Raw genomic sequence first — 27163 nt, forward strand, 5'->3', positions numbered from 1 at the left:
AAGCTAAGCAACTTGCCAAAGCTCACACAGGGGTGGAGAGCCAGGATTCAAACTGGTGTTTCTCAGGCTTGAATGTTCAATACGTTGTTGTGTTTTGTTTTTACAAAGTTTTTCATTTTTAAAAATAGCATTTAAAAAAGGTGAAAATTAGGGCCGGCCCTGTGGCCAAGTGGTTAAGTTCACGTGCTCCACTTTGGCGGCCCAGGGTTTTGCCGGTTTGGATCCTGGGCGCCGACATGGCACCGCTCGTCAGGCCATGCTGAGGTGGCATCCCACATAGGACAGCCGGAGGGACCTACAGTTGGGATATACAACTATGTCCTGAGGGGACTTTGGGGAAAAGAAGGAAAAAAAGAAAAGATTGGCAACAGATGTTGGCTCAAGTGCCAATCTTAAAAAAAAAAAAAAGATAAAAATTAAAATAGTATTTGTTGTTTTTCAAGGTTATAAAAATAATATCTTCAAGGCTTCAATATTCCTGAAACATTTTTGCTCACTGAATGTCGAATTTCAATACAGAGAAATCTAGATATAATTTTAAATACTGTATAATCAGATTCTAAATTCTGATGTGTATTGGAGAAAAATTGTGTATTTTATTGAAAAATAAAACTTGACTAAAACAATAATAGCATAAAAAAGTAATAAATTTCATTGTACGCAATTTGGGGAATACTGAAAAATATAAAGAGGAAAATAAAAATCACCTCCTCACATAGACAGGACTACTACAGGTTAGAAATGGCCTGGACTTGCAAGGGCAGCACTGATTTTGAATCCCAATTAAACCACTAACTAGACGTTTGGAGTTCAGTAGATTATTTAACCTTTGAGCCTCAGTTTCCTCACCTGAAATAGGGTGAAATATTTACCTTTTGGGATTATTGTAAGAATTAGAGATAATATATGTAAAATACCTAGCACGGTGCCTGGCACATAGTAGGCACTCTTTCAAATTGTTGTAGTATTAACGTTTTTGTATATTTCTGTCTAGTGTTCTCTCTGTTGTGTGTGCATACATACCTGTGCATACACATGTTTTTTGATGTGCATTTATATTAAGTATATCACTGGGTCCTCACAGGGTTGCCGGAAAGGGCAGGTATTATTTTTAAACCTTTGCAGTAGATAAGGAAACAGACACTGTAAGAGGCAAAGTAACTTGGCCTTGGTGCTACATCTGGTAATATCTGAAGCAGGACTTTCACCTTGGTCTCCTGATGCCAAGCCCATGTGCCTTCCCTGTCAACAGGGTGCCTCCTCTCCAGCTCCTCCTCCACCATCTCACGAGTGGTAGGCCACCAAACCCTGCCCAAAAGAAAAGCAAGGGCTGGAGGCAGTGGAAGTGCTGGGAGCCTCTACAGCAGCTGGAGTCTGTCTAAAAACTTAAAAGAAGTCCTCACTTCCTCCTCTGAAATAACAGACACATTGCCAAGTCGTATAGCAAGGACCAGGCTTCTGGCTAGAAAGTTAAGATCATAGGACTTTTTTTAGAGGGAGTTTGTCAGGGAAGTCATAGAACTAAATAGCATTACTCTGTGTTGTCTGCAGGGCAAAGATGTACCCACATTTCTTTCAGTGTGTGCACTTGGAACTTAAAGGGCCTGGGTGACATGCACTGCATCAAACGTTAAGCACGGTCATGTGCCGTGTAACGTTTCAGTCAGTGGTGGACCACATGTCTGGTGGCGGTCCCATAAGATTAGTACCCTGTAGCCTAGGTATGCAGTAGGCTGTGCCATCTAGGTTTGTGTAAGTACACTCTATGATGTTCACACGATGACGAAATCACCTAACAACGCATTTCTTAGGACATATCCCCATTGTTAAGTGATGCATGATTATGTGCATCATTTCATATTTTCATTTCAGTGCGTGTTTTCTGATGGCTGGTATGTGTCTGACGCTGTGCCATGACTTATGGGAGATGCAGCGATGAACAGGCGACAGACCTGGCCTTGGGGAACATTGGGGAGAGCTCAAGGCCAAATAAAATCAGAGCTCCAGTAGAGCTCCTACAGGGGGCTTGGGAGCAGAGGAGGGAGCACTAACCATAGTTCTGTGCGGTCGTACCGTCTGTTTGCGTATTGCCTAACTGTCCACAGTGTTTACTCAAATCTTAACTCACTGCAAGGGGAGGAGACTTTCGAGCTGGGTTTCGACGGCGGCGAAGAATTCTTAGGCCAAGGGAAGGAGGTGAGCCGAGGAGCCTGATTGCAGAGGCTTGCACCCTAAGGAAGCTTTTATCAAATGATTGCGTGGATGATAAATTCAGGTCCTCAGACCCTGCTGGTGGACTGTCTGTGATAAAACAGAGTGTATGGACAGGCTTCAGATGGTGAACTATCGAGCGCTTGGTAAGATTATGACACCTCTCCCCCCTCCTCCTGTGAAAACAGGGAAGTTAGGGATATTTTTGCACTTCACTGTCTTCCTGCATTTTTTTCTTCCTAGTTTCAAAAACAGTTCTCCTTCAACAAGCTCTGTTTCCAAGGAAAGTCTTAACCATTTGTCCCTTCCGGCGTACTCTCTTCCATTGAAATCCATGCAGAATAGACCAGGTACTCCATCTTTTTGTGTGTGAAGCCATAAAGTCTAATATTGAGCGTGCGGCAGTGCTCAGAGGTGTGCTTCTTCCACAAGAGGCTCCCTCAGCCCTGCCGTGGTAAAAACCAAGTGTAAATTGCCGCTAACAGGGTTTTCTAGCTAGAGTCGTAAGTATGTCTGAGCATCCCCTGTGAATTATAATGCCACCCGCTCTCTTGCTGCTCCTCTACGTTGCCTGCCTTTTGGCTGTTTTGCTTGTCCTTAGGCCCTCCATCAGAGTGTGGGTAGGGAAAGGAGAAAGAGAAGTGAATCCCAAATCCGTCCACTCTGCACTTGGCTCGCAGTACTGGTGAGAAAACAGACGGAGACGAGAGTTGACACTGGACTGCACACAAGGGCAGAGCAAGAGGGACAGAGGTCCCTCCTTCTCAGCCTGCTTTCCCGATGGCCAGTGCCCCCTCCCTGAGCTCCAGAAGATGAGTGACCCTGTGTTTTATTTCTGTAGAATTTCTCACTATGTTGGGCAGCTTTTTTCCTTTTAGTTTGCCTTAGTGAGGGTGGATATTTGGCTGCTGATATTTAAATTCAATTCTTTGCATTCATAGCATGTTGCAGTCCCCAGATATATCTTGGGTTTGAAGTTGTTGGCTAGAGTAATATTTAGAGATCCTCTGAGGATTCCTTTTATCCGTGTGTTTGTTCTCTAATGTATAATTGAAAATCTGCTGTCATCAGATCCTAAAAACGGAAGGAAGAATGCACCTAAATTGAGCTGTCAGACACTTGGTTGCTTAAGCATGCTTTCTGGATTGTGGTGTTGAAAAGTGCCATTGTTCTGTGTGCTTTCTCCTAATGGCTGTTGTGTACTTGCTTCTGAGAACAGTGTATGGGAGACATGCATCGACTCTAATCAATCTTCCTGAGCAGACTTGCTGTTTCTCTGATCGTGTTCAGCCAGGGTCCTCTGAGAAGAGCGGGCCTTTCCCCTCAGTGGGCAAAGAGCCAGCTTCCATTTCAAAATCTCTCAGAAAAAAAAAAAAATCCAACAACCTAGAGCCTGTGTTTATTGAAGGTTGGTCTAAAAGTCTCTCACGTCATATGCCCCATCAGCACTCGAGTGCCTCTATTTTAGAAGGATGTAAAGGTTTAATCACCCTGGTGGGGATTTAGACCCAGAGACTTCAGAGAAATCTTATTATTTCTAACTGCAGGCAAAGCGTATTAAGGCTCCACTCTGGATCAGGGGCATGACATGTTCTATAAGTAATTTATCTTTAACAGGGGAAGGCCCTATCTAGAGTGTCTTAGAAACAGTACTATGATTGGGCACTGGCTCATTATTCCTCCTCTTCTCTTCCCCGTCTCAGTCTCCTGCTTATTCTTTCTGTCCCTGCCCTTTCCTGCCCAATCTGTCCAGTGTCTGAATGTCTGCCTCACAAATCCTCCCTTTAACAGGGGGAGCCAGGTGCTTGCCAGTGAGAGATAATAATGTTTTTGCAATAAACGACCTCATCCAGCAGCCTGCTGTAGACCTGTCAACTGCAGACTCCTGGGTGGGCCCTACCTGCAGCCTTTCAAATAAGGAGCTGAGGAGGGGAGAGTACACTCTGGGCTCCACAGGCACTCACGTCTGTGCTCTTGGACGTGAAGTAACAGGGCCATCCTCAAATACCTTCACAGAAGCAGCCTCCACTGAAGGCCTTTTGATCCCCATGCGCTTCCACAGGGAGGTCACTGCGCGTATGATTTCATTTGCATGGACCTCTCCCAACCACACCCCCCACCTTGCTTAACTCCCTCAGTCCTGCCTTTCTGGCTGTGAGGCTGGAGGATGTCACAGGTGGGACTCTGCTCATGGGTTGTTCTATTTGGGGCCTATAGTTTGACTGGTGGCAGATCTAAATCCATGTGCTAATAAGCTTGGTTAAAACAGACTTCTGCTGTCCTCTTTTAATCCAGCCTCTCTGCCAGAGTTCCTTTCCACAGTTAATGATCTCCTATAATGGTTTTGCATTTAGTTTTGCCTCCCGGGTCAAAACAAATCAGTAATCCTCACAGATGTTTAGAAACCATCAATGTAAATCTCCTGCCCCACCCCTTCTTCTGGGTGAACTTATAGCTTGATCAGTACAATGATATTCCCTTACATCTCCTCTTTTCTCCAGAGATGGGCAGCAGTGAACCCCTTCCCATTGCAGAAAGTGACAAGGGGAGGAAGAAGAAGAAGCGGAAGGCCCGGGCCACTGACTCCTTGCCAGGAAGGTTTGAAGGTTGGTCACACACCTCTCTCAGATCTGGGCCTGTGGCTGCCCAAGCATGGGAGGAGCATCCTGGAAGCCCGTGGGTCTCGATCACAGGCTGCATCATCTTAGAGCCAGCTCATGATTATCTGGGTGATAGGGATGAAAGATAGGGTTTACACAAAGGAGTGACAGCGAGCAAGAGCAGAGATGGAAAAACTCTCAGATGATGTGCGGCCTCCTTTGAATGGTTCGAGCATCTCATCCGTGTACAGAGAGACCAATCTGTTAGAGTTGTACATGGAGTGAGACTGCCTGGTGTGTTTCAGCCCCTTCTCACACATGACCTTTCCCTCAGCTGTTCCTTCAGGGGATGCTGAGAGGCAGCACAAGAATGTAAGAGGATGAGAGAACACCAAGGGCCATGGCTGCAAAGGAAACTTCAGTCTTCTATAAACAGAGAATTTGGCTCCCAGAGATTGCAGCTGCTTGTGCTGTCTGGGTTTGACTCCACTTTAAGAGTGCGTGTTGTGATCAGGGGACGCAATGTTGGGTCATCAAACATTTTGAACACACTCTATGTGTGAGGCACCAGGCTCAGTGCTGCTCCTGTTATCACTGGGCATGTGATGGGATGAGGGGAACATTGGACACTTGTGCAAAGGACCGAAAGATCAGTAGCCACTCCCAGGAGTGACATGCCCCTTTTGTCTATTTTGTTTCTTTCATACGAGACCTGAAATAGCTTCTCCTCGTGGTCCCTCTTTCCAACACTGCAGATACACTAGTGAATTGATCGTTTTGTAGAGTGGTTCTAAGAACAAGCCCTTTATGAGTCAGGAATACTGGACCTCCAACAACCAACCTATCCTGGCGTGTAAAAGGCTAATACCAGAGCGTCCGTTGTGAGAAAGGAACATCATTTAAAATACTTACAAACAACAGTGTGCATTCTTATAAACAGCTGCAAGACCAAACTGTGATGGAACCAGGAAGATGCTTAGTGCAGGGTTTTGTCTGTTTGTCTTTAACTCAAACAGTAGATGTGTATGTATAGGGGGAGGGAAGGAGGATGGACAAAAGTCCCAAGCTTTTTAGAATAGGTTCCAAATCAACAATCTTGTTCTTTCGATGAACACAAGAGTATTTCCTGTTATTCAAGGATAGCTTGTGCAATTATAGGGCTTCTCATGACTAAGAGTGATAAAATCTAATTTCATGGTTAAAAAGTATTTTGCTCATTCTGTGGGTTTAAATGCTAGGCTGCCTCAAGAGGAAAAAGCTGAAGAATGGAGGCCAAGGTTGGAGGAGGTCAGCTGGCAGAGGCTGTGACAGAGCGGTGGCTTCCTTTGGAAGGGGCTCAAAGAGCTTGTGCTATTTGTGAGCTTGGGCAGGTCACCTAAATGTTCTTTCAACCCAGGCCTATTACTCTGTTAGACTCAGTACCCTAAAAACCTTGAGGCGTCTATTTGCATCCTACTTCTGTCCCTTATTTCTGTGGGTGACTTATGGAAACTTCTCAGAAACCTCCGATGACCTCCTTTGTGTGTGATATAAAATAAAACAGTGCTTTACTTCCCTTTATGTCATCAGTGCCTAGCACAGAGCTGGGCACATAGTAGGTACTTGGCAAATGAGTAAATGAATGAATGATGTCCATTCAAATCACACCCCCGTCTGTGAGGGTCTCCCAGAGTCCCTGGACAGAGTTATCTTTCCCTTCCTCTGCTCTGTTTACTGTGCCTTGTCCCTCTGAGATAGTAGTCACCACTGCCGGGGTTATTCTGTGGTCACTTCTGTACATGTCTGTCCTCCCCACTGGACTGTGACCCTCAAAGGGCAGGGACTGTATTTATTCCTCATTCTGTCCCTATTAGGAGTCTAATGTGCTGTCTGGCACATGGTAGGTGCTCAGGAATTGTGTGCCAAATTGAAACCCTTTCACTGACCTCATCTCTAAACTGAGGAACAGGATGCCTTCGATGTGGTCTGCTTGTTGAAAATCTGAGCCCTGAGATGGCTGGGAAAGCTAATGGTCTTCCTCATCACTGAGTGCTATGGGGTCATCATGTGCCTGTGTTGTCCCACCGGGGAAGCTGAGTCACAGAAGCTCTTCTCTCCACCTTAACTTGCAAAGGGGTGACTCACCTTGTTATTCCTCTCATCCATTTCACCTCTAGATACGTACAAGCTGACCTCTGAATTGCTTGGAGAGGGAGCCTATGCCAAAGTTCAAGGTGCCGTGAGCCTGCAGAATGGCAAAGAGTATGCTGTCAAAGTGAGTTTCTTATCTGGATGCCAGGCTTTACCTTGCAAATAGTCAGGCCCAGCTTGTCCTAAAACAAATAAATTTTATATTCCCCAATACTGTAGCTCAGTAAGAATGGGAGCTCTGAAGCTATAGTCTCTGGGTTCAAATCTTGGTTTCTCTACTTATTTGCTGTGTAACCTTGGTCAAGTTACTTAACCTCTCTGTCCTTCAGTTTCCTCATCTGTAAAATGGGTGTAACCATAGAACCTATATAGTGTTGTTGTGAGGATTAAATAAGTTAACATGTGTAAAGTGCTTAGAACAATGCCTGGCTCATAGTAAGCTGTGTCTTATTATTCTGACAAATGAAATTAGCTTCAGGGAGCAGACAATCAGATTTGGAATTAGAAGGCCTACCTGAATTTCTGTTTTGACAAACTACTGCTATTTGACTTTGGTCAAGTCACTGAACCCCCTTGAGCCTCAGTTCCCACATCTCTCAAATGAAGATAATGATCCCTGCCCTTCCTGTCTCGTGGAGTGGTTATGAAGATGAAAATAAAAAGGAACTGGTAGAAGTAGAAACACTTCACAAATTACGAAATGCTGTACAAGTGATGTACAGTATCGTGATAATGAGGACTGAGCGCTCCGCTTTGGAGCAGGAGAGGTGACTTCTACTTGCATGACCTTGGAGCGGCTCACTTCACCCCTGTGTGCTTCTGTTTGCCGACTCCCCCATGGACAAAGGGGTGGATCGAGAGCAGTGGTTCTCACAGTGTGGTCCCTGCACCAGCAGCATCAGCATTGCCTGGAACTTGTTAGAAATACAAATTATCTGGCCCTACGCCAGACCTACTGAGTCAGAAACTAGGCATCGGCCCAGCAATCTGAGTTTTAACCAGCTCTCCAGGTGGTTCTGACACTTGCTAAAGCTTGAGAAGCCCTGACGTAGGACAGATTTAAACTTTCGTGTGTATCGGAATCACCTGGAGGGCTGAGAAAGCGCACAGAGACCCTGGTCTCCTAATAGAGGAGGGGGGTCTTTGTATGTTTACCAAGCTCCCCAGGTAATTCTGATACCCACCAAAGTTTGAGAACCATTGACCTAGAAATAAGGTCTTATTAAATCCAAGGAGGCAAGTCAAGCTTATTTCAAATCATCCGCCTGAGCCCCCAGGTCCGAGTGCCGCCTCAGATGGGCAAACCAGTCAAACTGGCTCCTGAAGGAAATGTTTCTTCGTTTAGCCAACTGGCCATAGTCCCAGCTGTAGATTTCTAAAGGAGAACACTTCTGCTAAGCTGTGTTCCTTTTTGCTGGAGTGTTGCTTCATGTGGTAACAAAAGCACTACCACGATTCCTTTTTGGAAACAGATCAGTATAGATTGCGAGTAATTTTTTAAAAATATGCCTAAATATGGTAAAAACTACAAATGTAAATTGATTCTCAAAAGTTTGAATACATTTATGGATAACAGACCTATTTCTTCAAGGTTGGATCACAAGAGGAAAACCTGGCCCTTCCTCCATGCCCGCTGGCATTTTGGGCAAGGACTGGCCCCTGGCCTGGAGATGCTTTAGTTTCTGCCCACATCTCATGTCTCTCTGGTTCTTTGAAAGCTCCCTAGAGATGGGCTACTTCTCCCAGCATGACTCCACAATTCTTGGTTGTATTAGGGCTTTCCCTACAGGCATCCAACTGGTGAATCCTAGAGTCTCGGGGTTGGAGTGGAATTTCAAGATAATCTGGTCCTCATTTTCCTCTGTAACTCCTCAAATAGTTGTCCTTGTTCTGTTCCCCTTCTCTTGTAGCAGGGGTCTATTACCTCCTCAGAGAAAATTGTCCATTGCTGGATAGTTGGCCTGCTGGAAAGTTCTTCCTGAGTTTGATCTGAAACTCTTGGTAAAGAAACAAGTTGAGTCACTTCTTTGCCCAGTACTGCCCCTCTCTGACTGCTCAGAAAATGTGTCCACAGCGGTTTACTAACAGACGTGGACTTGTTTGGGAAATTACATTTTGTCATGGATGTTTGTGCTACAACATGTTGAAGAAGTTTGAAGTGTTCTACACAGCAGTCTTGGAACGAAGGAACAGGATGTCATCATCTCTGCTGCCCACTCTACACGTGGGGCTGTAGGGCAGAGCCAGCTCTGCAGGAGACTTGCCCGCAGGCTCTACGTGCAACAGTTTGTGACTCTGGATGGGTCTGTAGAGATGTTCAGAGTCAGCCCAGCCCTGTGTAAACCAGCTGCTTCTCTGTTGGCTCATCCATTCCTTCACTCAGTGTTTGCCAAGCATCTCCAGGAATAGGTGGGGAGGGGGAGCAGCCCACAGTGTCGTAGGGGAGACAAAGCCTATAGGTTCCCTGAAAGAAGCCCTGTAGGACATAGGCAGGTACAGGATAGCAAGGGCTTTGGAGGCAACTCTGGGCTGAAATTCCAGCCCTGTCACTTATCAGAGCTGTGAGCAAATATTTTACCTCTTCCTGTCTTTTGGGATTTGTGTTGTAAGGGTTAGCTCAGACTGTGTACCCAAATGACTCAATACAGTGCCTGCCCAAGGGTAAATTCTCAGAAGTGCAGAGGTGGCATCTGAGCTGGGCCCTGGAGCTTTAGTCTCTCTCCACTGTGTCCTTCATCCCCTGGCTCTTCCTCCAGCACCAGAAGATCCTTCCGTAGAGGTGGTGAATTCTTACCCGTGAGGCAGAAAGAGATGCCCTCTGGGTCGGAATGGGTAGATGTAGCTCTTTGTCTTGCAGGCTCTTCAGTCTCCCCTGGGCAGCTGGGGGGCAGCTGGGGGGCAGCAGCCTCATACGCTTTCTTGGTGTTGTACTTGGCAGAGTGGAACAGGCCCAGACCGGCTGGAAAGCCCTTAGGCCAATCTATTGCTTTGCTGACAGAGCCACAGTGCCTGTCATGAAGGCCTACTCCAGACTTGTGCTTGAAACTGGATTTGGGCTGTATTTGGCCTTGCGTTCTCCCAGGGGGCCCCTGCTGAGGTCAGGGGGGTGTATGTGACACATTTTATTCTTCCCACAGATCATCGAAAAACAAGCAGGGCACAGTCGGAGTAGGGTATTTCGAGAGGTGGAGACGCTCTATCAGTGTCAAGGAAACAAGTGAGTACAGGGCTGCTACTTGCTGCTTCTCTGGGGGGGATTCTTGGCCACAGAAAAGGAGGTTATTTCTTATCATCCCTGACCCAGCATTTAGCTCCCACTCCTTCCCCCGTAACTGCATATAACTCCTTCCATCTTTCAATGTTTGAAAAAGGGGGAGAGGAGAAGCAGCAGCAGCAAAGAAACTATCTTCCATTACTGTAAAAATATCAGCAATTCAGCCAAGTTAGAAGAGTGAGCAATTTGAATCAGTGGCTCATTGGGAAAAAATGGAGTTTTCTTTCTTTCAAGCGCCTGTGGAAACTAGGCTGAGTGAGTGTTGCCTAGTGGAAATCTTTAGGGACCTGCTTTACTTCATAGATGAGGATGACGAGGACCATTCAGAATATTTGCTGCTTTCTGATCCTAGCTTATTTACATATGTGCAGCTACTGCTGAGGGTCCTGAAACCTGCTCTAACACTCTGCTTGATAACTGGGCCAAGGTAGTCTCCAGCCCCATCTTAGTCTGCTCACCTCCAGCTCCAAATGAGTGGCTGTCCCACTGTGGCTTTAAATCAGGGTCACCTCTAAGACTCCGCTTCCCCCTCTCCCTCCATGGCAGGGTCGGCAGGGAGCCAGTGGGCTGGTATTGATGGCTTTGTCATTAAGCCTGGAGGATGGGGGCTGCTGCTGATTTAACTCCAGGCGCTGCCTCTACAATCTTCTTTCAAATTAGGCCATTTTGGCCGTCTTATTTGGATGCCTTCACTCTAGTGAAAGCCTGGTCTCTCCCAAAGTGGCCAGCATTTTTTTATGAGGGACAGATTTTTATTTTCAGCCCTGCAGCTTCTGAGTTCAGCATTAGAGACTCTACTTGGTTTATTTCGTTCTTTAAAAGAAAAAAAGCCGCCAACGCCTCCGATATCCAGGCTGGTGGCTTCCCTACTGAGTTACAAGGCGACCTTGTTGGCAGAGCACAGTAATGCTCAGGCAGACAGAGAGTGCTCACCGGGGAAGGCCACAAGTGCTATGGCGGCGGGAACGTGGCCGTTTCATTAAGCAGCGCTTAGCAGTTAGGGTCTGGCGGTGCCCACGTTAGGCCCCAAGTCTATTTGACAGATGTTTCCATTTTCTCCAGGCAATGTAAATACTGCCCCGTGATTTATGGGCAAGAGGGAGGGCAAGTAATTATTTGCTGCTTGCCTCCAGGACACACACCTACTATTCAGTGTTATTAGCCGCAATTGCTTCCAGTCGGCTGCAGATTTTATTCAGTTTAATGTGACCGGGACTTTTTTATAACTCTACCTAGTGGGTTTTAGGATTGGGGTTTGACAGCGTAGACTTGGTGAAAACACCAGAGACTAAACATTATGGAAAGATAAGGTGACCTGAATCTTGCTAACACCATTGGCTACTTCTCAAACATGAGTCTTTAATAAGCATTCTGATTTCAAGTTGATTTCTGTCTTGCTACAGGGCATTGTATATTTTTTTCATTTAATATTTGTAAGTGGGCTTTAATATATAATACCATTTCCCCTTTTTTTTCCCCTTTCCTCCTATTTTTTCCTATTTAAGGAACATTTTGGAGCTGATTGAGTTCTTTGAAGATGACACAAGGTTTTACTTGGTCTTTGAGAAATTGCAAGGAGGTACTTACTGTTGAGTATGTGTTTGGACTTCTGATTAAGACTCAGAGTGGTGATCATCCATCATGAATCCCAGAGACTTCTAAAATGAGTCAAGCTAATAAAAAGGATGAAGGACTTAAAACTGCCCTTGATTTGGGAGAAGGGAGGCCGGAGGGAAGGATGATAATTAGCATTTTGCAGAGCTTAGAATGTCACCTGTGTGGGCATTCTAGAAATGCCTCCTCATTATAATAGGACTCAAATATAGATACATTTCGTCATCAATTTATCAAACCATTGTTTTGACACATTCATTATTTAACTAAATTAATTATGGGGTGGAAACTCTTGCATACACTGTGAAGCCCAGAAAAGCTCACTGAGGGAGAGGAGGGTTCCATTGTTTAGGACACAGACCCAGATAGAGAGGAGGCCTGAGAATGTGCCATCCTGCTGGTAGAAAGATGCCATTCTTGACCATTTACCACTCCTGCCATCACTCCCACACATAATCACTGGGATGTATATTCAAGTGGCTTTTCGGAGATAGAGAAGGGGATAGAGAAGCCCTTTCCCTAGCCATGACTCACCCAACCCTAGGACACATTTGCAAGGTGAAGGTTAGGGAGGATGTCGGAGCTGAGTGGACGACTACACAGAGGAGCTTGGTGGTTAAGGGAGTGTGTTTTAGAAACCAACAAAGCTAAGTTGAAGTCTAGCTCCATCACTTACTAGCTTTGTGACCTTGGGCAAGTCACTTAACTTTTCCAAACAGTGTTCTTATCTGTAAAACAGGGATAATGACAACACCTACCTCCTTGGGACACTGTGAAGATTAAATGAGATAATTCATATGAGATGCTTAGCATAGTGCCCAGTAGGCACTAAGGGTTCAATAAATGTCAGCTGTTAATATTAATAAAACAGGTATGCTAAGGGCTAGCTTGGAAGTACGTAGAATAATTCTTTCCTCCTTCCCTTTTAATAAATTTGAAAACAAGAGACCCACTGCAGTAGAGCAAGCCTGAGACCTAGCCAGGAGCCAGTTTTCTCAGAATGTTCCCTAGCATGTTGAGATCCTTTGATTGTTTAATCTGGCAAATAAAAGATCTTTCATCCCCTCCCCATGCCCAAAACCAGAGGTAAATAAGTAAACGTGCCATTTTTAGGACACAGAGATGACACCTTCAGCCCAGAAATACTAGCTTCCAGTAGTGAGCATAGACCCAGCTGCACGTTTATGCCCCTGCCTGTCCCCGCTGCACCCAGCAACGCTAGGACTGTGAATTGCATGTCTGAATGCTGGATGCAGCTGGGGTCGTCAGTGACCATATCACTTAGAGTACAGCTCTACCGAGGCCAGACCCAGTAAGTAAAGAGAGTGCATTTGGCTCAGGGCAACCCAGCCCCCTAGCAGTCAGACCACAAGTCCTGCTGAGAGGAAGTCTGCACAGGCTCTGAAGCCAGACTTACTGGGCTTAAGTCCACACACACTTACTGGTGTGTGATCTTGAGCATGTTGCTTAACCATCCTTGGCTTCAGGTTCCCCATCTAAAAAATGGAGATGAGATAACTATATTTTGTACGTTTTGTACAGTTGCAATGAGGATAAGAGAATCTATTTAAAGAGTATTACATAGTGCTTGGCACATAGTAACTACTCAATAAATGTTAGCCATTGCCAATAAAATTATTATAATAATAATAATAAATGAGAAAGTTCAAGGGAAAAAGCAGTTTTTTCCTTTTTCTAGACCTTTACATCTCGATGAGGGTGTGGTATTCCCACATGAAGCCTCGTGCTCTTGTTTGGGTCTGGGATCAGATGTAGAGGAGAGAAAGTTCCTGCAGACAGGCCCCCAGCCCTGTGTGGATTCACTTTTAGTTCTTTTTGATTTCAGAAGCCAAATCTCCCCCATGACATTAGTATTTTTTGCTCGTTTAAATAGTTGTTCTCTCTCCCTTGTGTGCTCATCATGGTTAGGTACAGAAGACGGCAATCCAGTTCTGTTTAGTCCAGTCTTGTGCTGGTACCGCCTCTGCGCTAGGTACCACACTTGCTAGACATTTAGTAATGAAGAAGCTTCTGTCACCACCCCAAACTTGTGAAAACTTGTCCTCTGAGAAGTTATACTTAGCAGAGCAGAGCCTGAAAGGCATTCCTCTGTGTGCCCTCTGCTCCCCAGGCTCCATCCTGGCCCACATCCAGAAGCGGAAGCACTTCAATGAGCGAGATGCCAGCCGAGTGGTGCGGGATGTTGCTGCTGCGCTTGACTTCCTGCACACCAAAGGTGAGCCAAGCCTTTGCCTTGGCAGGTGGGTTGAGCTGGCCAGCCTCTGGGGACCAAGGGAGAGGAGCAGGCCAGGCAGAGGGCTGGGCCAGGAGCAGGTGCAGCTGCTGAGGGTGAGGGGGCAGGCCAGGATGGCTCCTGGGCTTCTGGTGTGGACGGTGGGTACAGGTGGAGCTATTAAGCAGGCTGGGGATACAAGAAAAATAGCAGGGAGGAAAAAGAATGTCATGTTGAACAGATGTGTGTGAGTGTGTGGATGTGGATAGTCTTTCCTAATGAAGAAAGTAAAACTTACGCATAATACGACTTTTCGTATTTCGAATAACACTTTGAGTGTTATTCAACCTGGTCTTTTAAAATATATCACCTGTATCTCTCTTTTCAAAATTTGCATGATGGTACGTATGAAGTTTTATATCTTGCTCATGATAAATGGAAAATGCATTTTTCTACTAACATCGTACATTTGAGGTATCTGTTGAACATCATGACGGTAAATAGCATGTTGCTATTGTTTCAATTACACTTTGCTTTACAGTCTTTGATCTAGGACTGGTTATTTAAGAATGTTTGTAGTATATTAAATCTTTTTGCAAATTAAACATTTTTGCATTTCCATAAATATGTTTGACTATTACATACATTTTTTAAATTTGCCTGACAGCAGTGCCATGGAAAAAAATGAATTCTGGCTTCACCTTTTTACCAGCTATGTGCTCTCTCAGTAATAATGCCTACTTCGCAGAGCTATGGTGAGAATTAAGAGAGATGATAATAATAATCTCATCAACAGTATTAACACTTAACACTTATGTGTTAGACACTGTTCTAAGCCTTTTATATAAACTCACTTACATAATTGTGTGTATCTTATGTATATTGTATATGTAAAACATAGTTGGAGCATAGTGCCTGGCACACAGTGTTTCTTCAAAAATGTTATTTCCTCCACCCTTATCCCTCACTAGGCAGAAAGTATTTTTTATCCTAATATTAATTCCCTTAAAGTAAAGAATTCTGACTGGTGGGGGTGGAGTGAATAATTTGTGACTTAGCTCTGCTCCCTTCATTTTTGTGGACACTGCCACATCGGTTGTGCGTGCTCAGGACCAATTGTAGGCATGCCAATCACGGATCCCACGTTGTGCCGGCAACACAGTGCAGCCTGGTGCGGCGTGTGTGCGGGAAGTTCAGGTGTGTTGATTCCACCTCGTTTCCTCCAGTGGCTGAAGAGACATCTCCTGATGTACCCATGTTGGGGGCCTGACTTACACGTGGGATGAAAATTCCTAGAAGGGGTGTCTCTGCTTTCCATAGCATGATGAATAGCAGTAGTTCTGTTTCTGAAAGCCGGGATGCATGTAGGTAACACCTGTTTGACAAAGATTTACAACCGCTCCCCAAGCTGCCTCTGTAGATTGCAAAACTGGGTCACACTTTTTACAAGATCCATACCTTGGAGGGGGGTAAAGGCGGTTTTATTTTTTATTTATTTATTTATTTTTTACAAGAATGCACTAAAGGGAACAAAGGCTGGTGGTGTCTTAGGAGTTCTGAAGTGCGTGTTAACATCTAGCTGGCCAGCTGCCCATGTGACTAGAAGTTGGAGGGTATGAAAAACGATTTCCAGCCGAACTTGGCTGTTTTCTAAATAACTTCATGCTGGGAAGATGAATTGGGCAAGAATGGGTCAGCCCTGAAACAAGTTCCATACTTTTAAATACTGGACACACTGCCGCTTGGCCTCTGGGAAATGAACGGGAGCGGCTCGATGGCTGGTGCGCTCACAGAGGCAGACCCATTACTACAGCAGGGCTCTCAGTTCTCAGGCTGGGGGACGACCGGGCCACGGGCACCTATTTGGAGAGCAGGGCTCCATGTGTGGCTCATGATCCTTCTGTGGGAACACTTGCTGTAATAGAAAATATCTTTCACTTTTAGTGTGGCGGGCTGTAGCCCGACTCAATTTGTGCAGCCTGGACTGAGTTGCTCTGGGTTCTCATTCAATTAGGCGGCTGATGAAGTTACTGAGCCTGCTGGAGCTCAGGTTTTTCCTCTCTAGTGAAGTGCCACCAGTGGGCTGCCTGAGAAGTTGGGCACAGGGGAGTTTTAGGAAGGCTGGTTCTGCTTTCCCTGTGACCCCACGAACAGGGTACTTCTGCTGCTGCCCAGTACTTCCTAGCAGTAGCTGTGCGGTTTTTACTCGACCTTCCAGCCCTCCTGTCTCTGCGCCGCACATTCTGTGGGAGGAAAGAGGAATGGGAGGTTTCTGTGTCTGCCACTAGGACACCATGGCCCTGTGAGCTGCTGCTTTGTCCCTATCTTTGGCTAGAAGGTCTTCCTCCAGGTCCCTTCTTGGCCAGGTCAGCAGCGTTCAGCCCCTCATGGGGTAAGCTGCTGTCCGCAGTCTCCTTCAGGAGGTCTGGCCAAAATGCAGGGGAGGCTTTTCTTAAGGACAGAACCCTGAGGCCAAAGCGGTCCTTGCTGTGCTTCTGGCGGGACTGTCTCAGACTATGCAGAGCAGGTGAGAAGGGAATCGGACATGCTTTGGGAGATTTGTTAACACTTGATCCTTTGAACATTCAGGGAGTCCCACTGAAGGAATCTTTTTTTTTTTCAATCGGCCACACAAGAAGAAATGAGGTAGAGCAGTCTCGGCCCCCTGAGATGCTCTTAAACAAGGCACTAATTATTTCTGCATTGCTGTTCCAAGCATGGCCCTCTGCAGAGCTCTTTGCTCTGCCTCGTCTTAGGCTTCTTCTTGGTCGTCACTGCAGAGCTGAGAGGTAGGCTGGCTGGGATTCATTTAGCCCTTCATATCCCTGCCGGACTTCTAAAGCTTCTGCTTCAAAAGAACTTGCAGAGTCAACTGGGCTTTTGGTTTGTGTCTCTGGTTACTTCTGCCTCCTGCAGCTCGTTGATTTTTTAATGTACCATAATTGGGAATTAATCTGCGAACAACAGCATTTGGAAAAAATTAATTGTGTGTGGAACGTTTGATAATTATGTGCATACGGCAACCATTTCTTTGCTCTGTCATTTCAGGCATTGCTCACCGTGATCTGAAGCCAGAAAATATATTGTGTGAATCTCCAGAAAAGGTACTTAGGGCCTGACTTGGGATGTCACAGTTGACAGTGATGCCAGGAAGCCACCCTTGCTTGCAATATAGGTCGTTAGCAGTTCTCTCCACCTCAGGTACCAACTTGAACTGATTATTATGGACGCGTGAGAATGTTATACCTGATGTGGAGTGTTTCTATAATCCAAGTAGCTTAATCCTTGTCCCTTCTTTGCTCTTTATCAGCAGTGTGATTGGATTCAGCCTGAGAGTTTGTAAAATATGAGACCTGCACAAAATCAGTGTTTTCTAGTGCAAGTCACCTACCTTTAGAACAGTTGACGTGCGTCATAAACAACAACTCAGTCTTATAGGAAGCAAATCTCTGCCCATAAGTGATGTTTCTGTTATGGCATATATGCCAGCTGGTATCCACCACTAGAGGTAATAATTAGAAAGCAAGTTCTTGAAAAGGGTCTTTGTTTCCATTTTTATTTCCAAAGGTGCTTATTAAAAAGAAAACATTTATGCTTGATGTTGAACAAATGCAACCTATTTTAAACTGTATCTTAACTCAATCTATTAGTAAATGGAAGTGTTTGTATTTCCATAAGCATTATAAATTTCACAAATTCTGTGTTTATTAGAAGGGATTTAGGCCCTGGTGGTTTGATAGCTGTGTGTGTGTATATGTGCACATTTGCATGAACATACATCTTGCTCTGAATTAAGGGATAGCTCTTAAATTAGGAATGGCTGTGAGTGAATTTTATGACTCAGCCTGCTACTTACAACTGTTTTGTGGGGAATAGTAATGTATTAGTTCAAATAAGATCTTGTGATTTCCTATCTGGCATAAAACTTTATAATTTATCATTGTCATAATTATAGGTCACATTTCTTGAGTGCTTGAATTGTGCCAGGAACTTACTTTATCGAGCGTTTATAAAATCTCACGAGGTAGATACTATTATTATCTTCATCTTATGGATGAGGAAACTGAAGCTTAGATTAAGACACTTGCCCAAAGTCACTCAGTTGATATGTGGTATAGATTGAAACCAAGGCGTCTGACCCCAGAACTCCATGGCGCTCTGAACTACTCTGTTATACTGCCTCTGGTTTACAATTTACTTTCATGTCCTTTGTGTCATGTGATCTTCATGGCACAGATTGGTTGCCTCCTTTTTATGGTTGAAAAACTAAAATTAAGAGAAGCTGAATGTGGGGCTGGCCCCGTGGCTGAGTGGTTAAGTTCGTGCACTCCGCTGCAGGCGGCCCAGTGTTTCATTGGTTCGAATCCTGGGCACGGACATGGCACTGCTCATCAAACCACGCTGAGGCAGCATCCCACATGCCACAACTAGAAGGACCCACAACGAAGAATATACAACTATGTACCAGGGGGCTTTGGGGAGAAAAAGGAAAAAAAAAATTTTTTTTAAATCTTAAAAAAAAAAAAGAATCTCTCCATATTCTTTAAAAAAAGAAAAGAGAGAAGCTGAATGTCAAAAGACATTATCAAGAAAGTGAGAAGACAACTCATAGAATGGAAGAAAATATTTGCAAATCATATATCTGATACGGGTTTAATATCCAAAATATATAAAGAACTTCTAAAACTCAACAGCAAAAAGAAACCTAGTTAAAAAATGGGCAAAGGACTTGAATAGACATTTCTCCAAAGAAGGTATAAAAATGGCCAGTAAGCACATGAAAAGATGCTCAACATGCTTAGTCATTAGGGAAATGCAAATCAAAACCACAATGAGATACCACTTCACACCTTCCGGGATGGTTATAAAAAACTAAACAGAAAATAACAAGTGTTGATGAGGATGTGGAGAAATTGGAACCCTTGTACATTGCTGGTCGGAATGTAAAATGGCACAGCCACTGTGGAAAACGGGGTGGCAGTTCCTCAAAAAGCTAAACACAGAATTACCATACCTCTCAGCAGTTCCACACCTATGTATATACCCAACAGAACTGAAGACAGAGACTTGAACTTGAACACCAATATTTATTGCACCATTATTCACAATCAGCAAAAGCTGGAAACAACCCAAGTGTCCATCAGCAGATAAATGGATAAACAAAATGTGGTATATACATACAATGGAATATTGTTCAGCCATAAAACAGAATGGAATTCTGATACATGCTATGTCATGGATGGACCTTAAAAACGGTATGCTAAGTGAAATAAGCCAGACACAAAAGGACAAATATTGTGTGAGGCCACTTAGATGAAATATCTAGAATAGGCAAATTCATAGAGATGGAAAGTAGGTTGATGTTACTGGGGCTGATGAGTTGGGTAATAGGGAGTTATTGCTCATTGAGTTCAGAGTTTCTGTTTGGGATGATGGAACAGTTTTGGAAACATACTGCTAATGGTTGCACAATAGTGTGAATGTAATGCCACTGAATTGTACACTTAAAAATGGTTAAAATAGTATATTTTATGTTATATATATTTTACCACAATGAAAAAAGAGAGGCTAAGTGAAAAAGAAAAGAAGAAAGAATGTAAGAGGGAGGAAAGAGAGAGAGAGAGGGAGGAAGGAAAGAAAGAAAAGAGAAGTTGAGAGACTTGCCCAGGCTTCCCCAGCAGGGAAATGGCTGAGCTGGGACTCGCGGAGCCAGCCTTTTTGACTCGCCCTCTGTGCTGCTCCCACCACACGGGCCGTCCTCATGTATGCACACAAACTGCCCTCATGGTTGCTCCAGAGGTGACGTGTGCTGTCTGTGGTCTCAGGTGCAGCATCCACTTCTGGTGGGCTTGGCTGCTATGTTGATGCTGCCTAGAGTGACCAACCATCCCAGTTTGCTCAGGCCTGAGGGGTTTCCCAGAACACAGGATTTTCGGTGCTTAAATTGACAAAGTCCCAAGCAAACAAAGACAGGTTGGTCACACTCAGCCACCTGAGGTGGTCAAGCGTTTTACTCAAAACTCCTTTGCCCTCCGCTGAATGGGCTGCAAAGAGTCTTTCAGGAATGCATACTAACTTCTCTAACCTCTGTGGTGCAACCTACACCATCGTTTGTCAGCAAGGGTTCCATAGGTTTACTACTTGTTTTATACTAAGTTCACAACAGTCTGACACCAGGTAATGCACACATTTTCTCTTAGTCAGGAAACAAGGAGAGAGCATGGGGAAGGCGACACCTTAGGATAATTCCTCAGGTGATTTCTAGTTAACCCAAGGAGAGTAAACATGAGCTGACAGATAAAGCTGGGCTTCAGTGTGGCAGCCATGCAGCTGTGCACCCATAGAGTCATGTTGGGCTCCTTGTGTCCTTTGGGTTCTTATATTTGTGACCTTTGGTTTCTGCTTTCCTTTTCAGGTGTCTCCAGTGAAAATCTGTGACTTTGACTTGGGCAGTGGGGTGAAATTGAACAACTCCTGCACCCCTATAACCACACCAGAGCTGACCACTCCGGTATGTTTGGCTGGGCACCCTAGGCCACCTCAGTCTGAGCTCCTGTACGTTTGGTGTGCCCCTGACCCAAAGCTCTGGAGTCCAGAACAGAGGGCTGAGGAAGGAAAACCGAGCGTACCGACACCACTTCCTGCCTGAGTTATCATTTGCCTCACTGCTTTGTGTTGATAACCTCCCCCACCCCTCACCCCAGCGCTTAGTTGCTAATGAAACTGACATTAGAGCTTTTAGTTTGGGGTGGGTCCTCTACCATTGATGAGACAAATTGTTTCTATAAGAACAGGCTGAGCCCTGACTCTTGACCCAGGTAAAGACAGACACTACTCCCAGGACAGCCCTTTTGCATATGACCATGTGGAGAGCTCTGAGAGTCCCATTCCCACTGCCTGGGTCATAGCGCATCCACCTTGTGACAGAGGATAGGGAGTGTGGTCTCCCTCGGGCCGGAACTGAGAGGATGCGGGCTCTCTGCACAGAGGATCGCTGGCTAAGTTATCCTGTTGCTTCTCTCACTTCACATTTCATGCCCAGATGGTGCTGCTGGGAGCTGCGTCTTCCTAAGATACCTCTTGTACATACTGAATATACTTATTTTGATTCTTTTGAGATTTGCATGCTTCATAAGTGAATTTTCCTAATAACCTTCTTTTAAGGCATGCATTTGTCTTTTAAACATGCCCTTGTCTTATTCTGAGCAACATTATTAGAAATGTTTCTGTATTAGCTTCTACGACACTGATCTACCTTGTTCTCAAAGTCATTAACTCTAATTGCCAATAACACAGAAAATGTTGTTTCTCCACTTACCATCTTCCCATCAAATTAGTTTGTGTGTCTGTGTTGTAGGGGGAGGTTGTCTCTTGGTGAGCCTGAAATAATGAAGAGAGGAGCGAGAAGAATCTTTGTTTTTATCAGCAGTTTTCTGTGCAAGGATGGGAGGAAGGAGGCCTGGATTGTTGTCCTGTGTTTGCCACTGACGTGCTTGAGCAGATCCCTGCCCCAGTCTAGTCCTTAGTTCTCCCATCTGTAAATGGGAGAAGCTGGCAGATTGGTTTTGCTCTAAGACCTCGCCTGGCTTTGATGGTCTCTTCATTCTAAATTCTTCCACTTCCTTGCTCTAAGCTAGCAGGGAAGCTTGGCAGGACTTCACTTTAAGAAATCCTCGCTTTATGGAGTCAGATCTCCACAGATCTCCCTCCCTGAGCCGTGCTCCTGTTACATTGAAGTACCTGTACATAAACTGGCTGTTTACAGAGCACTGAGGCAGGGCTTTCCCTGGAGCTTCTTGACCAAGGCTCTCTGCCTACTGGAGAAGGACCTGAAAAGATAAGAAGGTGACCTGGATGGTCACATGGGTCCTGGGGAATGACAGGACAAATGTTTAGGTGGCCCAGCTTCTCTCACTGCCTTGGTGGCATCAGGCGAGCTCTCTAGCTGGCTTTCCTGACAGCTTCTTGCTCTGCAACTCCATCCTTTTCCTCAAGTCCCATTACATTCCAGTCTTTGCCATCCCCTCTCCCTGTGACTAAACTTCTCCCTCCTCTGCCCTTTTCCCACCCCAACCCTGGTTTCCACAGTGTGGCTCTGCAGAGTACATGGCCCCCGAGGTGGTAGAGGTCTTCACGGATGAGGCCACATTCTACGACAAGCGCTGTGATCTCTGGAGCCTGGGCGTGGTCCTCTACATCATGCTGAGTGGCTACCCACCCTTTGTAGGTCACTGTGGGGCCGACTGTGGCTGGGACCGGGGAGAGGTCTGCAGTGTGTGCCAGGTGAGCACAGCCCCAGGACCCGCTGCATAGGGCCTACTGGGGGGTCAGCGTGGCTGTGGGATGCCAAGCAGGCTTGGACTTGGGGATTGTTCCTGATCTGGAATGCGGTTTATAGTGCACCTTCCCTCTTCTGTCCAAGGGCAGCCACGAGGTGGGGTTAAGCTAATCAGGCACTCAGCCCAGCGAGGAGTTCAGGGCAGGATGGTTAGAGAAGATTTTCCCTGAGCTGAGTCATAAAGGATGAGTCTTGCCCCAGGGGAAAAGGGGCAAGAAATACAAGAGGAGGAACAGCACAAGCGAAGACGTGGAGGTTTGAAGCAGCTGCGTGTGTCGAGGGAAGAATAGTGGGGTAAAAGGCTGACGGTGGGGAGAGATGACATCTGAGAGGTTGCTGGGAGCCCATTTGTGGAAGGCCCTGAGTGAAGGGCCGAGGAATGTGGGTTTTGTTCTCTAGTTGATGTTCCTCAATAGCCATGCCAGCCACCAGGGCCCTTCTGTGTGGTTGGAGGAGTCAGGGGAGAGTGGGGTGTTTGGGAAGGGGCCCTGCTCTGTGGCATATGCAAGCCATGAGCTGCAGCTTAAGCTGAGGTCGATTGGACACAGGGTGATCAGATCAATGACAGGCACATTCTGCCCATCCCCTGGCCAGTGTGGCCTCAGGAGGAATCTTCTTTACCTAGAACAAGCTGTTTGAGAGCATCCAGGAAGGCAAGTATGAGTTTCCTGACAAGGACTGGGCACACATCTCCAGTGAGGCCAAAGACCTCATCTCCAAGCTCCTGGTTCGAGATGCGAAGCAGAGACTGAGCGCTGCCCAAGTTCTGCAGCACCCATGGGTGCAGGGGGTGAGTGACACGGGAAGGGTGACATTCCTCCTCTTTGGGCCTGCAGCATGGCCATGAGGAGGCTCTCATACCTGGGTGGCTGACCTCAGCTGGAGGGACCTCCTATGGAGCTTCAATCCCTGTGCATGTAGAGTGAACTGACTCCCAGCCTAACCCCAGTCTGAGCCCCTTACTGATCATAGACTTGGCTCTAACCTTGGCCACAGACTAAGCCCCTAGCTGATCCCTGCCTCTCTGGAATGGACAGAGGCCTCTGGGGGATTCGGCACATGCATCCCACAATTGGCAAAGGCACATAGCCCAGAAAGGGGCCTCTAGTACCATCCCCTCGTACAAAAACTTCATTAGCCAAGAGCACCCAGAAGTGGTGCCTTGCTGCCCTGCTTGCTGTGTGGCTGCAATGAGGGACATAGGTTCTCCTTGTGGTCCGGGGGGTCTTGGTGCAGCTTGCCTGAAAGGCAAATGGTGGTGTTTGCCCCAAACTAAGGATCCACTTCTTCACTAGGAAACATTTTTAACCATCCTCCTCAGTTAGTCACCGTACCTGACCTCTGCCCCTCTAAGGGGTCTGCCAGACCTCCTGTGATTCACTGTCTATCCTTGGTCTGCCAGGCCCTAGCCGGCCTCAGTGACCCTGACAATGGAAAGAAACAAGCATTGCCAGCCCCATGGTACAGGGCAGGACCCAATCCAAGAGTCTCTGACTGGCTAATTCACAGCCACACAAGAGTTGCTCTCTTTCCTGAGCACCTGCCACGTGCCAGACCCTGGCATTAGTGGGATAAGTAAGACCCAGTTTCTGTCTTTGTGTTCTAATGGGGAGATGGAGACAAGGGAATAAATGACAGGAGAGTGTAACAAATGCTTATCAAAAGTGCTAGGGGCACCAAAGAACAAGGACCCACCTCTGCTTGGAGGGGATTGGGAGGTGGCAGGGCAGGGGGAAAGTCTCACAGGGGCAGTGACCCTAGAGCTGGCTCCTGGAGGATGATTAGGACCTTTTCAGGCAGAGAAGGCTCTCCACGCAGAGGCAGCGGGTTGGGGGCTGCACCTTGCTTGCTCGCTCCTTGGAAGGTCTAGCCCTGCAGGCAAGCATGGCCAAGTCCCTGTGCTGGGCCAGAGCTTGTGGTAGCCTGCCCACTCAATGCTGGCATGGGTGGGGGCAGCTCTTGAAGGAGGGAGCGGCACTTACCCACACATCTGTCCTTCCCATTCTAGCAAGCTCCAGAAAGGGGACTCCCCACGCCGCAAGTCCTCCAGAGGTAAATGCTCCGATGACACCGAGTGCCCTTCCTTCCTTGGCTTTGACTTTCCCTCAAGCTCTCAGCCCTCTTGGGGTGGAGGTGGGGATGGGAGCCCACCTCTAGGCTCAAGTGTCCTCCTCCTGAGGGGGCTCCCTGGCCCGCCTTCTCCCCACTGCTCTTCCTCTCTTGCCCTCCACAGCATCCATCTCCCTCTGTCCCTTCCTCCGCCTGGAGGGCTTCCCCTGCCCACCAGCACCTTGAAGGCCCCTCCTAGTGCTGTCTGCAGGAGAAAAACCTGTTTTGCATATCCACTTGAATCCTAACTGGAAATCACCACTCACAGCCCAAAGACAGACCTTTCCTGTGGGTTATTCACACCAAGTTTCCTTCTGTTGCTGTGGGTTGGGGAAAGTGGCAGGAATCCGGGGCACTGCAAGGCAGTGGGACCAACTGTCACATGTACGACTAGACAAAGAATAATCGTAAGGGCTACTGCCAGATCTGGTGCTAAAGGCTTTACATATATTGTATCCATAATCTTTATGATAAATTTAAAAGAGAGCGTTCCTGTTACCCCATTTTATAGATGAGAAAACTGAGCAAGAGAGAGATCACTTTAACTTACTCAAGGCCACACAGTAACCTTGGGAATTGGACTTGAACCCAATCTGTTTGACTTTCCTGCCTTTTAATACTATATCCCGTTCCTAATGAGCACTGCCCTGTTCCAAAAGGGCCAGGGCTAAAGCACTGTGGGAACCAACCTCATGGCCAGTTTCTCAGAGTTACACAGGGAAGTATTACTCCTTTATAGCCTCGATTCATCGGAGGCAGAATGCTGCTGCCCAGCTTGGGTTCCTACCTGATTCTCTAGACCTGCATCTTGAGGCTCCAAACCTCAGATCCACCTTAGAAGATTCATTCAGCAAACCCAAAGTACCCGATACATGCTAGCTCTGAGCTGGGTTCGGGGGCACAGACATCAAGGCAGGGCCCCCGCTCTTGGAGCCCCCTGCCCTGACTGGGGAGAGGGATACACTTGGGTGAATTTCCCTGTGCCGTGGCTCCTCTGGAGGGCTGTGTGCAGAGCTCAGAGGAGGATGCTCTGAACAGAAGGGGGCCTTTGTCCCAACTCTCTGCCCAAGGACTGTACTTAAGGTTCAAAGCCATTCCAGCCTCAGTGAAATCACATTCTAAACCCGTGCAAGAACTGCTTTGGAGAGAGCACCTGTGCCGGCTCAGAAAAACTCGGTGGAAGTACAGGACCACAGCAACTGGTGGGGGTGTCGAGGAGCTGGCCTGGCTGACCCCACTGAGTCCTGCCTCCCTCTCTTCCGTTCTTTCCCCTATCCCTGCAGAAATAGCAGCACAATGGACCTGACGCTCTTCGCAGCTGAAGCCATCGCCCTTAACCGCCAGCTGTCTCAGCACGAGGAAAATGAACTGGCAAAGGAGTCAGAGGCGCTGGCCGAGGGCCTCTGCTCTGTGAGGCTCTCTCCTCCCTCCAAGTCACGCCTGGCCCGCCGGAGGGCCCTGGCCCAGGCAGGCCGCAGTGGAGATGCAGGCCCATGCCCAACACCCTCAGCACTCTGACCCACTCCAGTCACACCTTCCAGGCTCCAGACCTGTCCAGGAGTTGCCCCCCTGGAAACCTGTGAGGCCGAAATCTGCAGAGCAGGCAGAGGGACCTGCTCTGTGGCTCCATCCAGGGCATTTCATCCATGAAGGCCCTGGGTTCCCACCCAACCCCCCATTAGCCAGAGTTCTCAAGGAAAAAGCTTTTTCCGAAGGGGTTGTCTTTGAAAAGGAAAGCAATCACTCGTCACTTTGCATAATCGCCTGCGGCAGGGACATCTCTTTGCGGGGCTCCAGCCCACCTGCTCACCCGCCTGCAGATCTAGGATCCAGCCTGCTCTCACGGGCAGGCAGCAGTGGCGCTGGAGCTGCAGCCATCAGGGAGCCAGCCTTGAGAAGTGTCAGTTGACAGAGGCTCTTCCCTCTTCTGCACTGTCACCCCTCTCTGGCAGTCCTTCCACCTTCCTCTGTCCTCCGGACGTCCTCCCCCTCGGCTGAGCAAAGCCATCCCCTCAATTCAGGGAAGGGCAGGGAGCCTTCTGCATTCAGGAAGCCTGATCAGTCTTCCAGTCTATAGCACAGAGAAGCGCATAATCTTTCTTTGCCATGACCGAAGTGTGTCCCTCATTTATCATCTTCTTCCTTGTTTGAGATTGCTGCTAAAGTCAGTATTATTTTGTTTAAAAAGTGTTTGTTTTTTTAACCATGCTCTTCCAGCAAAGATGGGACTTGAAACTCCTGCTGCAAGCCCGTGGACTTTGCAGAGCTGTAATGGCTTGCTCTTTCCTGAATGGCCATGCATTTGAAAGGTTTTAATCAGCTGTTTCCTTTTATTCTAACTGGTTTTAAGCTGTTAGGATGATGAGCTACTTAGAGCCCACATCTGTTGCTGGGTCCCTCCTGCCTGGCGTGAGGGCAGCTCAGGTCTGGGGCAGTTAAAAGGAGCTCTGATGTGGAGCCAGATCGGAGGCGGCCTGGCCACCCTGGTCTGAGCCATGCGGTGCCTGCTGCAGAAAGCACGGAGGAACATCCGGTGTCAGCTATGCTGAGCTGCCCAGTTACCTAAAGAAAATCGATTTGCACATGACAGACGTTTCTACAACACGATGCTATTATACATTGTGCTTGTTTTAATAAAACTGTTTTAAATTCTA

General features: G+C 46.8%; 1 protein-coding gene across 15 annotated transcripts in view; it reads left to right on the top strand.

Annotated features, from left to right (window-relative positions):
• MKNK1 (MAPK interacting serine/threonine kinase 1) overlaps positions 1-27163 on the top strand; it is a 42997-nt gene extending 15834 nt beyond the window's left edge. For 5 of the 15 annotated variants that reach the window (XM_070593013.1, XM_008534447.2, XM_070593012.1 and 2 more), the window contains 11 exons: positions 4713-4817; positions 6968-7065; positions 10079-10158; positions 11721-11794; positions 13961-14065; positions 17111-17166; positions 20478-20573; positions 22151-22345; positions 23026-23190; positions 24409-24452; positions 25793-27163. In XM_070593013.1, the coding sequence (XP_070449114.1) occupies positions 4715-4817; positions 6968-7065; positions 10079-10158; positions 11721-11794; positions 13961-14065; positions 17111-17166; positions 20478-20573; positions 22151-22345; positions 23026-23190; positions 24409-24452; positions 25793-26027 (1251 nt within the window). In that variant the 5' untranslated portion in view covers positions 4713-4714 and the 3' untranslated portion in view covers positions 26028-27163. Of the gene's footprint in view, positions 1-2126; positions 2358-2454; positions 2562-4712; positions 4818-6967; positions 7066-10078; positions 10159-11720; positions 11795-13960; positions 14066-17110; positions 17167-20477; positions 20574-22150; positions 22346-23025; positions 23191-24408; positions 24453-25792 lie in introns of those variants that run through there. The other 10 variants (XM_070592998.1, XM_070593007.1, XM_070593011.1 and 7 more) reach the window with 6 other exon arrangements.

Source organism: Equus przewalskii, chromosome 2 (assembly GCF_037783145.1).
Source record: "Equus przewalskii isolate Varuska chromosome 2, EquPr2, whole genome shotgun sequence".
Taxonomy (NCBI): domain Eukaryota; kingdom Metazoa; phylum Chordata; class Mammalia; order Perissodactyla; family Equidae; genus Equus; species Equus przewalskii.